Source organism: Ranitomeya variabilis, chromosome 1 (genome assembly GCF_051348905.1).
Source record: "Ranitomeya variabilis isolate aRanVar5 chromosome 1, aRanVar5.hap1, whole genome shotgun sequence".
Taxonomy (NCBI): Eukaryota; Metazoa; Chordata; class Amphibia; order Anura; family Dendrobatidae; genus Ranitomeya; species Ranitomeya variabilis.
The window spans coordinates 477,221,817-477,236,573 of NC_135232.1; the positions used below are offsets into that span (position 1 = coordinate 477,221,817).

At 45.0% G+C, this 14,757-nt stretch overlaps 1 protein-coding gene across 1 annotated transcript in view; it reads right to left on the reverse strand.

The window, feature by feature from the left end:
• The window catches only part of SUSD1 (sushi domain containing 1), a 485,342-nt gene that overhangs the window by 376,147 nt on the left and 94,438 nt on the right, over positions 1-14,757 (reverse strand). The window contains exon 3 of the mRNA XM_077251054.1: positions 14,542-14,694. Coding sequence (XP_077107169.1) covers positions 14,542-14,694 — 153 coding nt within the window. The remainder of the gene's footprint in view (positions 1-14,541; positions 14,695-14,757) is intronic.

Sequence of the window (14,757 nt, forward strand, 5' to 3'; positions counted from 1 at the left end):
AAAAAAGCAAAAGTCACTCAACCCTAGTAGCAACCTGAACGCACTCCCTCAGACATCTGCCCTCACAAGATTCACTCCATTCCAAAATTCTCCCTGAGGACCACTTTATATGAGGGGAGTGATAGCGTAACCAGGGTATCCCTATCAGGATCTCGTCTATTCCCTCGGGAATGACAAGGAGGGAAATAATCTCCTGATAGGATGGGGACATAGATAATGTAAATGGGATGGTTTGATGTGTTATTTGTGTGGGCAGTGTCGACCCATTCACCACTCGTACAGTCACCTGCTTGGCAAGCATCACAAGGAGTATTGCATGGCGTTGGGTGAAGGCTGAGGACATGAAATTCCCCTCTGCCCCAGAATCCACACAAAGCTCGACTGTAAGAGTGGAAGGGCCTAAGGTGATTGTCCCCTTAAAGGACAGTTTGGAGGAAAACGCCGCTATGTCTAATAAACCTCCTCCTACGGTTACTAGACACGGTAATTTCCTGACTGCTGGGGAAATTTCTTGGCATAATGTCCTATCTGTTGGCAGACATTACAGACCATGAGTATTCGAGCGGCCCAGGACTTAGGTCTTGCTCAAGATACCTCCATGGCCTCATGGGACTCGGACGCCAGAATAGGAGATTCCAGAGGAGTGGCAAAGGTAGGAGCTCAGCAGCGTTGCCCATTCCAGTGCCCTGCCCGACAGAAGGGATAAAATAAATCCCACTTTAGCCTGTTCCATGGGAAAACGTGCAGCCAGGAGCTCTAGATGTATAGCACACTGACTCATGAATCCCCAACACAGCTTACTGTCACCAGCAAACTTGTCTGGTAACGGGAGATGGGCTAAAGTCGGAGCAGGGGTGGCAGTGGACAAACTGGCTGGAGCTTCGCTAGCAGCCTGAACAGCGACTGCGGTGATATCCACAGCCCAGGTTGTGCGTTCAAGAGCCGCCAACCTACACTCCAGCTGCTGGATGTACCTCTGTAGACACTGATCATCCGCCATTACTAGCCAGGCCATGGCACTAGTATACTGTTAAGGCTGGCAGAACGCACCGAGTAAATATAGGGATAATATAGGTGCGTTCGTAGCCCGGGGTCCACCGTGCAGGAGTGGAACCTGCTGCTAGTAAATGGCGGCACTATATGGCTGTACAACGCCTGAATAGATACGGGTTCCGTCACCTGGTCTGTATAGGAGCGAACTCTGTTGCTTCACAGAGTCACCGGGATTAAAGATAACGCTGTGCCCAATTAACCTCACAGAGGATCACAACTCACTAACAGTGCAGGTAGCTCATACACTCATGAACTTAAGTTTATACTAGCGCATGGCTATGAGGCCATGCAATCCTTTCATAGAGGAAACTCTCCGGGACCATTCTAATGGTCCAATAGGAACTGCTTCAGGACCTGAGCATATGACCCCCGACCTCCAATGAGAGGTCGTTCCTTGGGCATGCTCAGTAGATGAAAAGCAGGACTTAGTCCCAGGAGCATCTACTAGCCGCAGAACAGTGCTGGTTACAAAGGCTGAGCCTGGAAGACCAGTAGTAACCAAGCGCACAGTATTTGCCTGAGCCAGATGCTGGGACTGATGTCTGCGTTAAGCAGGCTCCACTGCGGCTGAAAAAGAATGGGAGGTGGTTCGAGATCACCCCTGTGCAGCGACAGGAACTCGACACCTAACATTGTGCATGTGTTTGTTTTGCCTCCCATTGAGCTGAATAGCGTTCAGTTATGTTTGGCAAATATTCAACGAATTATTCGGCGAATATTGCAAATTTTCAATCGTAATCCAAACCAAACATTGAATCATATATTTGCTCATCCCTAGTCATAGGGATATTTAATCCCTGCCGGTGCCATCTTGCACACATTGCAGCTGGAAACAACATAGTGTGAGCGTAGGGAGAGTGAAAGCAGCATATACGGAGAGTTTGTGATTCCAAAAAGCTCTTTAAAGAGCTACTGAGGGTGAAGATTAGTTTTTTGTTAGGTGGAGATAGCATAAGGACTAGGGCGAGTTTTAAAACGAGTGAGAGTGAAAGGCAGGCACCTGGGTGTTATCAACATTGCAAGTAGGGTACCGTCTCACAGTGGCACTTTTGTCGCTACGACGGTACGATACGTGACGTTCCAGCGATATCCATACGATATCGCTGTGTCTGACACGCAGCAGCGATCAGGGACCCTGCTGAGAATCGTACGTCGTAGCAGATCGTTTGGAACTTTATTTCGTCGCTGGATCTCCCGCTGTCATCGCTGGATCGGTGTGTGTGACACCGATCCAGCGATGCGTTCGCTTGTAACCAGGGTAAACATCGGGTCACTAAGCGCAGGGCCGCGCTTAGTAACCTGATGTTTACCCTGGTTACCATCGTAAATGTAAAAAAAAAAAAAAACATACATACTCACATTCCGGTGTCCGTCAGGTCCCTAGCCGTCTGCTTCCCGCACTGACTGACTGCCGGCCGGAAAGTAAAAGCAGAGCACAGCGGTGATGTCACCGCTGTGCTCTGCTTTCATTTTACGGCCGGCACTCAGTCAGTGCGGGAAGCAGACGGCGAGGGACCTGACGGACACCGGAATGTGAGTATGTACGGTTTGTTTGTTTTTTACATTTACGATGGTAACCAGGGTAAACATCGAGTTACTAAGCGCGGCCCTGCGCTTAGTAACCCGATGTTTACCCATGTTACCCGGGGACTTCGGCATCGTTGGTCGCTGGAGAGCTGTCTGTGTGACAGCTCCCCAGCGACCACACAACGACTTACCAACGATCACGGCCAGGTCGTATCGCTGGTCGTGATCGTTGGTAATGGTAAATCGTTTTGTGTAACGGTACCCGTACATGCTGGAGATCTCTGCTAGTTTGCGTTGTATTGTATAGTTTAGGAACAGACTGTGGGATTAGGGAGAGATAGGCAGGGTTTCATCAGCTACAATAATATACAAAGCAGCTCTTTTTAGAGGCAAATAATATTAGTTAGCACCAGCAAATTTTTTTGGAGCTGCATAATGTTCCTACGTACCAGCATATAAAACATTTTTTTACAGCTGAATAATATTCATCAGTGCCAGCATATAGCAAACATCCTTTTTAAGAGCTAATTCCTAAATTATATTCCTTGCCTATTGCTGAAATAACTAATATTTATCTAGCAGTCGTGTGACTGGCACAAAACCTGCTGAGCTATGCAAACTTCACTATTTAACCAGTAATTTCCCTGAATCTGCTGTTGGTGTGTGTCATAAAGGCGATATAAAAAAGAATATAATTTTCTTATTTACATAAATAGCGTCTTGCTCAAAGCCTGCAGAGATATGCAAATGTCACAAATTACCAGTGGCAATAATTTTTCTTACTCTGCTGTTGGCATGTGTCCTAAATGAGATATGACCAAAATAATTTTCTATTAGTTAAATAAATAGCGTATCTTTATCTAGCAGTTGTGCGACTAATGCAAAGCCTGCTGAGATATGCAAATGTGACTATTTACCTGTAATTTTCCTGAGTCTACTGTTGCCATGTTTAGTAAAGCTGATATCTGAAAAAAAAATATCCACTCATTGCTGGATACAGGGAATTTGTGCATAACACCTCTCTGAGGGTACTAGTGAAAAATAAAGCCAGGAATTTTTTTTCATAATGCATTCAATATGGGAAAGGTTGACGTTAAGGAACGTGGACATGGATTTGGTGGCGCCCGCCAAAGCCATGTGACAGATCAGAAGGTGACTGTATCTTGTTCTAGCTTCCTGTAAAAATTCGGTCAGCACGCTACACCACTGTCGAAAACAGAGAAGTGTGAGGATGTTGTGGGTTGGATGGCAGACAAATGCTCCAGTGTGTTGACAAGCAGCACCACCAAGTCTTCCACATGGTATAGTCTTAGTAGCCAAGTGGCTGGGCTTCTGAATCCTCAACCTGGTATTCTTTCTTCTCCTCATCAAGAGTCCCAGGAGACGTACAGTGGGTGCGGAAAGTATTCATTCCACTTAAAATTTTTCATTGCAGCTATTTGGTAAATTTAAAAAAGTTAATTTTTTTCTCATTAATGTACTCTCTGCACCCCATCATTACTGGAAAAAAACAGAAATGTAGCAATTTTTGCTAATTTATAAAAAAAAACTGAAATATCACATGGTCCTAAGTATTCAGACCCTTTGCTCAGTATTGACTAGAAGCACCCTTTTGAGCTAGTACAGCCATGAGTCTTCTTGGGAATGATGCAACAAGTTTTTCACACCTAGATTTGGGGATCCTCTGCCATTCTTCCTTGAAGATCCTCTCCAGCTCCATCAGGCTGGATAGTGAACGTTGGTGGACAGCCATTTTCAGGTCTCTCCAGAGATGCTCAATTGGGTTTAGGTCATGGCTCTGGCTGGGCCAGTCAAGAATGGTCACAGTTGTTCTGAAGCCATTCCTTTATTATTTTAGCTATGTGCTTAGGGTCATTACCTTGTTGGAAGGTAAACCTTTGGCCAAGTCTGAGGTCCAGAGCACTCTGGAAGAAGTTTTCATTCAGGATATCTCTGTACTTGGCCACATTCATATTTCCTTCAATGACAACCAGTCATCCTGTCCCTGCAGCTGGAAAACACCCCCATAGCATGATGCTGTCACCACCATGTTTCTCTGTTGTGATTGTATTGGGCAGGTGATGAGCAGTGCCTGGTTTTCTCCACACATACTGCTTAGAATTATCAAAAAGGTCTATCTTCTTCTCATCAGACCAGAGAATCATATTTCTCATAGTCTGAGAGCAAACTCTATATGGGCTTTCTGTCAGAACCAGCTACCTGATGGGCACTCACCGGCAACAGTGCAGGAGGCTAGCCTGGACGCCTGGTGCCAGGGACAGCCTGTGACCCCAAGAAGCTGTGAACGAGAGCAGTAGCAGTGGTGCTGCAGAGGCTAGCTGTTCTCCAGAGCAGGCAGACAGGACCTGCGATCATGTGACCTCGTGTCAGAGGGGTGGGTGGAGCTTAGCCTTCTCTGTTTGAGCCTGCAGCGGCTCTGGGAGAAAGTGTTTTTAGACCTTGGACGAAACGTTATTGAGATTTGGAATTGGGAAAAAAAAGTGACTATCGGGCCTGCCTGGGAGTCAGTCTTTTAGCAGATTTGATATACTCTAGGTTTCTGTGGTCAGTGATGACCGTGATGGGGTGAGCCACCCCCTCCAAAAAATGCCTCCATTCCTCGAACACCAATTTAATTGCTAAGAGTTCTCTATTACCAACGTCATAATTCCTCTCAGCCTGAGAAAACAAGGTTTGAGGTTAGTCAGAGAAGCAGGTCCCTGTGACACCACTGCCCCCACCCCAACCTCCGAAGCATCAACTTCGACTACAAATGGCTTGGATGAGTCAGGTTGCACCAGAACACGATAAGCAACACCAACTCCCAAACAGTAAGCATTTCTTTTAATATCAATCCCCTGCCACAGCCATCATAGGGGTGCCAAATTTGGCTCAGAACACTCTCAAGATACTAGATACTACAAGAGAACAAAGAAAGAGAGAGATATTGTCCCAAATAAAATCCAAATAATTTATTATATAAATACAATTTTACTTTTGACATACATCAGTATACAATACCACATATAAACAAGGTGAAAAGACATAACTTCACAGGTGTAACACCCAGGGCCAGCAATTGTAAATGGATGGGCGGGCCAGGCAGAAATTTAAACCCACACTATTACTCACAAACGTGGTGGCACAACCGCTAAATGGATTATATAGTAAATAGATATCAATCTTTAAAGTGCCAAGTACAAAGGAATAGATCCATATAAATAAAGTGTCTGTCTTACCAAAAGCGGCTAAGCCATACCACATGTCCTACACAAATCATTAATTTGGAGGGGACCAAAGTCCTCTCAAGTGGTAATGCCAGGCACACTCACCCATAATTCTCCACGCTGGAACCTGAGCGAAGCAGCCCCAACGCGCGTTTCGCGTTTGGCTTCCTCGGGGGGCTATGACTCACTGTGTGCTGCTACCGCTCGTTATATAGGGGCATTAATCGGGGCTAGTACGCTCACACGGCGCATGCGCAGAGTATCTTATCACCGCAACTGCATTGTCTCAGTTCTGGCAACGCCGAGCGGGAAATCCCGCGTGACGTCATTAGTCGGCGGCACCGGAAGCATCAGAGGACCAAGGCAACGCGTCGCTCAGGTGGCACGCTCCAGGCATGCGCACCAACGCACGTCACCATCTTAACTACAGGACAGGAGCTGGACGCACCATACTTGGTAAGGGCAACATACTATAAAGGAATCCCTATGAGTACGTAACTATGTGGAAACATTACCCCTCCTAATTCCACAATAGATGTGACAAAAAATCACGAATGCCCACGTCCATATAATCCCTAAAGGGCCCAAAATGATTGCAAGTCTCCAGGAGAAAGACCAAATACAAATATTATATAAAATAATAACTGTAAAGACGTGCTCAATGCTGGATAAAATATACGTGAAATCTTGACAGCACATGAATAAAGGTGCAAAAATGTGTGACTCACACTAAAAAGTGACTAGAAAAGATAATATTAATACACAAATAATAATAAATATACAGTAATAATAAAGTGATGCAACATAATAGTGAAAAAATAAATTATAATAAGTCGGTCAACTCCAAGGCTTGTTAGATGTTCACACCAAAGGACAGTTGGGTCCTTCCTCTTATATTGATTCCTCCCAGTTGATCAGAAAACCCACGATTACGCAGAGGTCTCTTAGGTATCCAAACAAGTATATAAAACTATAAAGACAAACATTAAAGAACACACAATGAACAAAGTAAAAGTAAAACCAGAGACATCAAAATACTATAAAAAAAGGAACAAAGCTAATATGTTCATTTAACCCTACTGGAGAAAGGGTCCCCAGCACCGTTATCCAGCGACAATCCCGTTGTGCCAGAAGCCTCTTATGATCTCCCCCTCTGATCCCCAAACGTACTCTATCAATTCCCCACATCTGGAATCCAGCCGGATTACATTTATGATATATATGAAAGTGACGGGGAATAGTTTTTAGAGTACTAACGTCCACAGCATTCTTTGCAGACATTATATCCCTAACGTGTTCTCTGGTCCTCACCCTCAATTCACGTGAGGTGAGGCCCACATACAGTAACCCACATGGGCACTTGGCACAATAGACCACATGCGTGGTGCTACAAGAGATATAATCCAATATTTTAAAGCAGCGTAGTCCGTCTGCCGAATGGAAGGAGGTTGTACGGACCAGATTCCTACATCCCAAACAGTCACCACAGGGGTAACACCCATTTTTCTGTTTAGCAGAATTGAACAGACTTGGAGTTTTAGCCACATAATGGCTACTCACAAGATGATCTTTTAGATTTTTACTTTTTCTGGGTGTCATTAACGGATAGTCTGAGTCTTAGCCACCGTTGGTTCTGTCTTTAAGACAGACCAGTGCTTCTGTAAAATCTTCCAGATATTATCCCACTGATGATTGTTGGTTGAGATAAATTTAATAGGGGCCTCTTTACCTTTATTCCTTCCATTCGACACAAGTAGCTCGTTTCTTGTTGCCGCCTTGGCTCTTAAGTAGCCTTTCTTAACACACCTATTACTGTAGCCCCTCTCTCTAAATCTATCCCCTAGGTCTCGCGCCCGATCTTCAAATGATGCATCTGAGGAGCAAACTCTCCTCATACGGAGAAATTGCCCAGTGGGTACTGCTTGTATTGTAGACCTAGAGTGTGCGGAGCTTGCATGCAACAGTGAGTTAACCGAGGTCTCCTTTCTAAAAATGTCTGTTTGTAATGAGCCATTATTTTGTTTTTTAATCAATATATCGAGAAAGGAAATTTCCTCCCGATGGTAAGTATATGTAAGCCTGATGTTGAAGTCATTGCAGTTCAAACCTGACATAAATGACCTAAGCTCATCAACTGAACCTTGCCATATAAACAGTACATCGTCTATATAGCGATACCATCCAAGGATCTGGGAGGCGGCGTGTGCCTGGCATTACCCCTTGAGAGGACTTTGGTCCCTTCCAAATTAATGATTTGTGTAGGACATGTGGTATGGCTTAGCCGTTTTTGGTAAGACAGACACTTTATTTATATGGATCTATTCCTTTGTACTTGGCACTTTAAAGATTGATATCTATTTACTATATAATCCATTTAGCGGCTGTGCCACCACGTTTGTGAGTAATAGTGTGGGTTTAAATTTCTGCCTGGCCCGCCCATCCATTTACAATTGCTGGCCCTGGGTGTTACACCTGTGAAGTTATGTCTTTTCACCTTGTTTATATGTGGTATTGTATACTGATGTATGTCAAAAGTAAAATTGTATTTATATAATAAATTATTTGGATTTTATTTGGGACAATATCTCTCTCTTTCTTTGTTCTCTTGTAGTATTATGCACCAGAACACGAGCAGATGTGAAACAGTTTTTCAAAGTTAAAAAAGATTGTTTGGCTGACGGGGACCAATTCCTGACATCTGCCCCTTTACATGTGAGATCCGTGAGGGGTTTTACAATCTGAGAAAAACCTTTGATAAACCTGCGATAGTAATTTGTGAATCCCAAAAAGCGCTGGAGTCCTCTAAGGTCCCGAGGCTGGACCAACTCCATAATGGATGGCACCTTCTTGGGATCCATACGAAACCCCTGTGGAGAGATTATGAGACCCAAAAATGACAGCTCCTGAATAGTGTTGAGCGATACCTTCCAATATCCAGAAGTTTCGGTATCGGATTGGATTGGCTGATATGCAAAAAATATCGGATATCGCCGATACCGATACCCGATACCAATGCAAGTCAATGGGACACACATATCGGAATTTAAATAAACCCTTTCAGTCCTTGTCCTTCCTGTTCCGGAGGGGAGAAGAGTGTGGGCGGTGCGTGGGCAGACACTGTGTGTGTCTGTTTGTGCGGGCGGGGTCTGTGCGGGCCTGCCGGGGATCTGTACGGGCCTCTCGGGGGTCTGTGCAGGCTGCAGGGGGTCTGTGCGTGCCTGCCGGGGCTCTGTGCGGGCTGACGGGGCTCTGTGCGGGCTGCTGGGGCTCTGTGTGTGCCTGCCGGGGCTCTATGCGGGCTGCCGGGGGCTCTGTGCGTGCCTGCCGGGGCTCTGTGCGGGCCTGCCTGGGCTCTGTGCGGGCTGCGGGGGCTCTGTGCGGGGCTGCCGGGGCTCTGTGCGGGCTGCCGGGGCTCTGTGCGGGCTGCGGGGGCTCTGTGCGGGGCTGCCGGGGCTCTGTGCGTGCCTGCACAGACCCCCGGCAGCCCACACAGAGCCCCGGCAGTCACGAAAGACCCCGCCCACGCACACACACACGCAGTCTCCACCCACACACCGCCCACACTCCATTATAGTGCATAATTGCACTATAGGAACTTCCGATTCCGGTATCCGATATCGCAAAAGTATTGGAACTCGGTATCTGAATTCCGATAGAGCGAATATCGGCCAATAACCGATATTTGCAGTATCGGAATGCTCAACACTACTCCTGAACGAAAAAAGAACATTTCTCTAGTTTAACAAATAATTGATTTTCCCTGAGTCTTTGGAACACTGTTTTAACAAGTGATAAATGAGAATGTCTGTCAGAGGAATATATCAGGATATCATCCAAGTGGATCACAACAAAGCGACCAATGAGGTTCGAAAAAACTACATAAATTAAATTTTGGAACACAGCTGGGGCATAGGTGAGACCGAACAGCATCATCAGATTTTCGAATAACCCCTCCGATGTAAGAAATGCAGTTTTCCACTCATCACCTTCCCATATTCTAATCAAATTATAAGATCTTCTGAGGTCCAATTGGCCCCAGAGAGCTGATTACAGAGATCAGGAATCAGAGGCAGGGGGTATGTGTTACTGACTGTGATTTCATTAGGTTCTCGAAAGTCGAGGCAGGGACGTAGGCCACCATCCTTCTTTATAACAAAGAAAGACCCCGCAGCTACTGGGGACTCAGAAGGTCTTAATGCCCTTTATGAAGACTGTCAGCAATGTATTGCTTCATAGCCAGGCGCTCCGGGCCTGACAAATTAAATAGACGGGCTTTGGGCAATTTGGCTCCAGGAATAAGATCAATAGCACAGTCAAATGGCCTATGCGGGGGCAGCGCCTCAGCCTCACTTTCAGAGAACACGTCCTCAAAGTCTCTTAGGTACTCCGGAATACCCTCCAGATTAACAGAAGACAACGAGACAGGTTTTGCAAGTTTCAGACAACAAACAGGTTTATGGCAACAATCGATACATTTGGATCCCCATTTAATAATCTCCCCTGTTTCCCAGTCAATCACCGGGTTGTGGCGTTGAAGCCATGGCATGCCCAGCACTAGCCCTGCGGGCATGCCATGTGGGAAGAACTGATCTGTAAAGTAAACCTTTTGGAAACATAAAGAATCCCTGTATTTGTAAGAGGGGGAGAGTCGATGGCCACAATTTTAAGTGGGTCTCCAGCCTGACTGTCCCTATCTTGTGTGGGGAGATGACACAGGAACTGACCAGGTTGAGAGATCAACCACTGTCCACCAATGCTGTAGAGAAAAAATGATAATTGTCTACCCATAGTTCCACCTTTAACAAGACTTTAGTACATGAGGAAAACAGTACCTGAAGGTCTGGGCAGCCTCCTCGACCACTATTCAGACCTAGTTGTTTCCTGTCGTTTCCTGTCATCTTAGAGGATGATGGACAGGAGGGGCAATCTTTTCTCCAATGTCCAGGTTCTCCGCAATAGAAACAGAGTTGTTTCTCCCGGCGGGGTCTTCTCTCCTTCTCTTTTAGCGAGGTGACGCTGATTTTCATGGCCTCAGGAGCAGCCCCAGTCTCTTTGCTGCCAGCAAACAGGGAAGTTTCACACTGCATGACACCCCTGGCGTGTAACCTGCGGTGCATTCATACGGCCTGGGTTATGGCGTCCTCCAAGTGCCAGGTGGAAGATGAAGGGCCAGAGCATCCTAGAGGCATTCAGACAGGCCTCTGCAGAATAGCCCTCGAAGGGCGGCATCATCCCAGGACACCTCTGCAACCCAACATCGGAACTCCGAACAGAACCACTCAGCTGAATGTTTGCCCTGCCGAACACTCATTACCATGTCCTCAGCCATACGGACCCTGTCAGGCTCATCATAGCTGCAGCATAGGGCACCAAAAAAGGCATCAACAGTCATCCTCTCAGGAGCAGAAGGAGATAGAGAAAAGGCCCAGGCTTGTGGAGCCCCCCGAAGTAGGGAAATAATGACCCCCACCCTCTGGAACTTATCCCCAGAAGAATGAGGCCTCAGGGAAAAAAAAAGTTTTACACCCCTCCCTGAAGGCTCTGAACTCCATTTTATCCCCTGAGAAGGGGTCAGGCAGTTTTACTGGAGATTCAGGAGATACCAACGACACATCTCTACTACCAGTACCCAGAGACCCTGCAGTGACAGCCTCCTGAACGGTATCTACCAGCTGCTGCTGAGTCTGAGCCATTGTGCGCTGCTCCACATTCAATTTCTGGAAGATTTGCGTTAGGTATTTCACCTGATCCGCTAATGCCTGCATAGGATCTATGCATATAACACTCCTTAACCTCCCCCTTAAAAAAGAGAGAGAAAAAAAACTGTGACGGTCGTTTATAATGTCAGAACCAGCTACCTTGCGGGCACTCACCGGCAACAGCGCAGGAGGCTAACCTGGATGTCTGGTGCCAGGGACAGCCTGTGGCACCGAGGAGCTGTGAATGAGAGCGATAGCAGCAGTGCTGCAGAGGCTAGCCGTTCTCCAGAGCAGGCAGACAGGACCTGCGATCATGTGAACGCGTGTCAGAGGGGGTGGGCAGAGCTTAGCATCGCTGTTTGAGCCTGCAGAGCAGGGCTGCAGCGGCTCTGGGAGAAAGTGTAAGAAGGAGAGGAAACCCCCAAAGACGTTAAAAGGGATGACAGGAATAAACGTAGTCACACAAGCCATGGTCATACACAGAGAGGTCGGCGCAGTACACAGGGGCAGTCAGATGAATAGTCAGGACGAAGCAAGAGATCAGAAAACCAGAACAGGCAATAGACTGTACAGAAACAGCAGGCAGGAATCACAACAGGGACGGGACCAGATCAGAAACCAAACAGACTAACAATAGTACATGCACAAAGCAGAGGCTCACCAGGGTCAGACACACTCAGCCAAGGGTCAGAGTATAAACGACAAGGATTGACCTCACAGTGAGGCTATAAAAAGCCTCCCAGGACCCAGAAAGAGACCATCCGAGTTAACCCTGCAACTACCTGACCCAAGAGCACAGTAAACCATGACACTTTCATATGTCTTGCACTGAGAAGAGGCCTCCGTTGGGCCACTCCGCCATAAAGGCCCGACTGGTGGAGGGCTGCAGTGATAGTTGACTTTGTGGAACTCTCTCCCATCTGCCTACTGCATCTCTGGAGCTCAGCCAAAGTGATCTTGGGGTTCTTCTTTACCTCTCTCACCAAGGATCTTTTCCCACGATTGCTCAGTTTGGCTGGATGGCCAGGTCTAGGAAGACTTCTGGTGGTCCCAAACCTCTTCCATTTAAGGATTATGGAGGCCACTGTGCTATTAGGAACCTTGAGTACTGCAGAAATTCTGTTGTAACCTTGGCCATATCTGTGCTTTGCCACAATTCTGTCTCTGAGCTCCTTAACCAGTTCCTTTGACCTTATGATTCTCATTTGGTCTGACATGCACTGTGAGCTGTGAGGTCTTATATAGACAGGTGTGTGCCTTTCCAAATCAAGTCCTACCTGTTTAATTAAACACAGCTGGACTCCAATGAAGAAGGAGAACATCTCAAGGAGGATCACAGGAAAATGGACAGCATGTGACTTAAATATGAGTATCTGAGCAAAGGGTCTGAATACTTATGACCATGTGATATTTCGTTGTTTTTTTTATTTTTTTGCAAAAAATTCTACATTTCTGTCTTTTTTCAGTCATGATGGGGTCAAGAGTATACATTAATGTGAAACCAGAACTTTTTTGAATTTATCAAATGGCTGCAATGAAAAAAAGAGTGAAAAATTTAAAGGGTCTGAATACTTTCCTGGGTTCTGATCTATGGCTCCTTAAAACTCAGAGCCCGAAAAGAGCTACAATACTGTAGTGTGAATTCGACAGTTGTATGGACACATAAAAGTCAAAAGAAGAACAACACTGGTCCAAATATACAGAATGTGGTCTAAATCAAATATAGCATTCCCCAGTATGAATATTGCAGTATATTTATTAACACAGTCCTAAAGTTGCACAGGACAAACCTAGACCAGACAGATAATGTGCCAAAATTATCACACTTGTGAATACTGTATGGTAGATTTTGCATATGTTGCCAGAAAAGTTACATACATTTCTCTTATACATAATATAAATTCTTGTCTGGCATCCTTTACATGAATATTTTTGCAAAAGAATTATGCTCATCATAAATACATATGGCTGTCTTTTTAGAGACACATCTTTTTCTTTTTAAATACTACCAAAACTGCCTAGAAAGTCTAAAACTGTATAAAGATACAAAGGTGCACCATCCAACTATCATGTGAAATGCACATATGAAATTACAGAAAGTGTTTAGCTACAAGTAATGACCAATTTTTAAATCTAAATCAGCAAGTACATCTTCTCTAGGGTCATACAGAGGTGTTTGAAATTTTGTGAACCCTTCAGAATTTTCCAGTTTGTCAACCATCCCAAATACATTGTTCTAATTGTGTTCTGACTAGTCCAGGTGATTTTTAGCAAACTGCAAATCTTTAGCAAACCATTGCTTGCACACAATTCTTGTTCAGTGTCCTCCTAATGGTGGGCTCTAATGTGAGAGAAGTATTTACTTGCTTAGGAGTTACCTTTGTGTCCTTGCAGACTATTTTATGCCTCGCTCTTTGAGAGATTTTTGTCACTCACTCAACCACTCTTAGAGAAGGCAATAGTGGTATAGAATGTCCTCCATTTGTGCATAACCTTTCTGATTGTAAATTGGAGAGGTCAAAACTCTTTAAAGATGGTTTTGTAACCTTTTCCAGCCTGATGAACATCAACAACTCTCCTCCTGAGGTCCTCAGAAATCCCCTTTGTTCGTGCCATGGTATACTTCCACAAAACATACATCGTAAAGATGAGACTTTGATAGATTCCTGTTCTTTAAATAAAATAGGTCACCCACTCACCTCTGATTGTTACCCGATCAAGTGAAGACACCAGAATTTAATTTCACGTTTAAATTGTCTGCTAATCTTAAAGGTTCACATACTTTTACCACTCATATACATTTGATATCATATCTTTTTCTTCATGTAAAAAAAATGACATTGTTTAATAATTTTGACTAATTTGTTTGATTTGGTTCTCTTTAGGACTCATTTGAAAATCTGATGTAGTTTTAGATAAAATTTATGCAAATATATGGAAAATTCTATAGGGTTCACAAACGTTCAAGCATCATATGTATATATGTTAATTATTTGCTGTACCACATATAAATGTTGAAAGGTTCTGCTACGCACCTGTACAAAAAGTACCATCATTAGGTATAAAGTTTTCATGGTTATTGGATGGTCGGTACCCTTCTAGACATATGCAGTAGTAACTTCCATGTGTGTTATGGCACGTTGTGTGTTCTCCACATATCTTATGTGCTCCTTGGCATTCATCTTTATCTGTTAAAATGTTGAAAGCAAATATTACATGTGGCAGAGAGATACAAGCTAAATTTATGACAT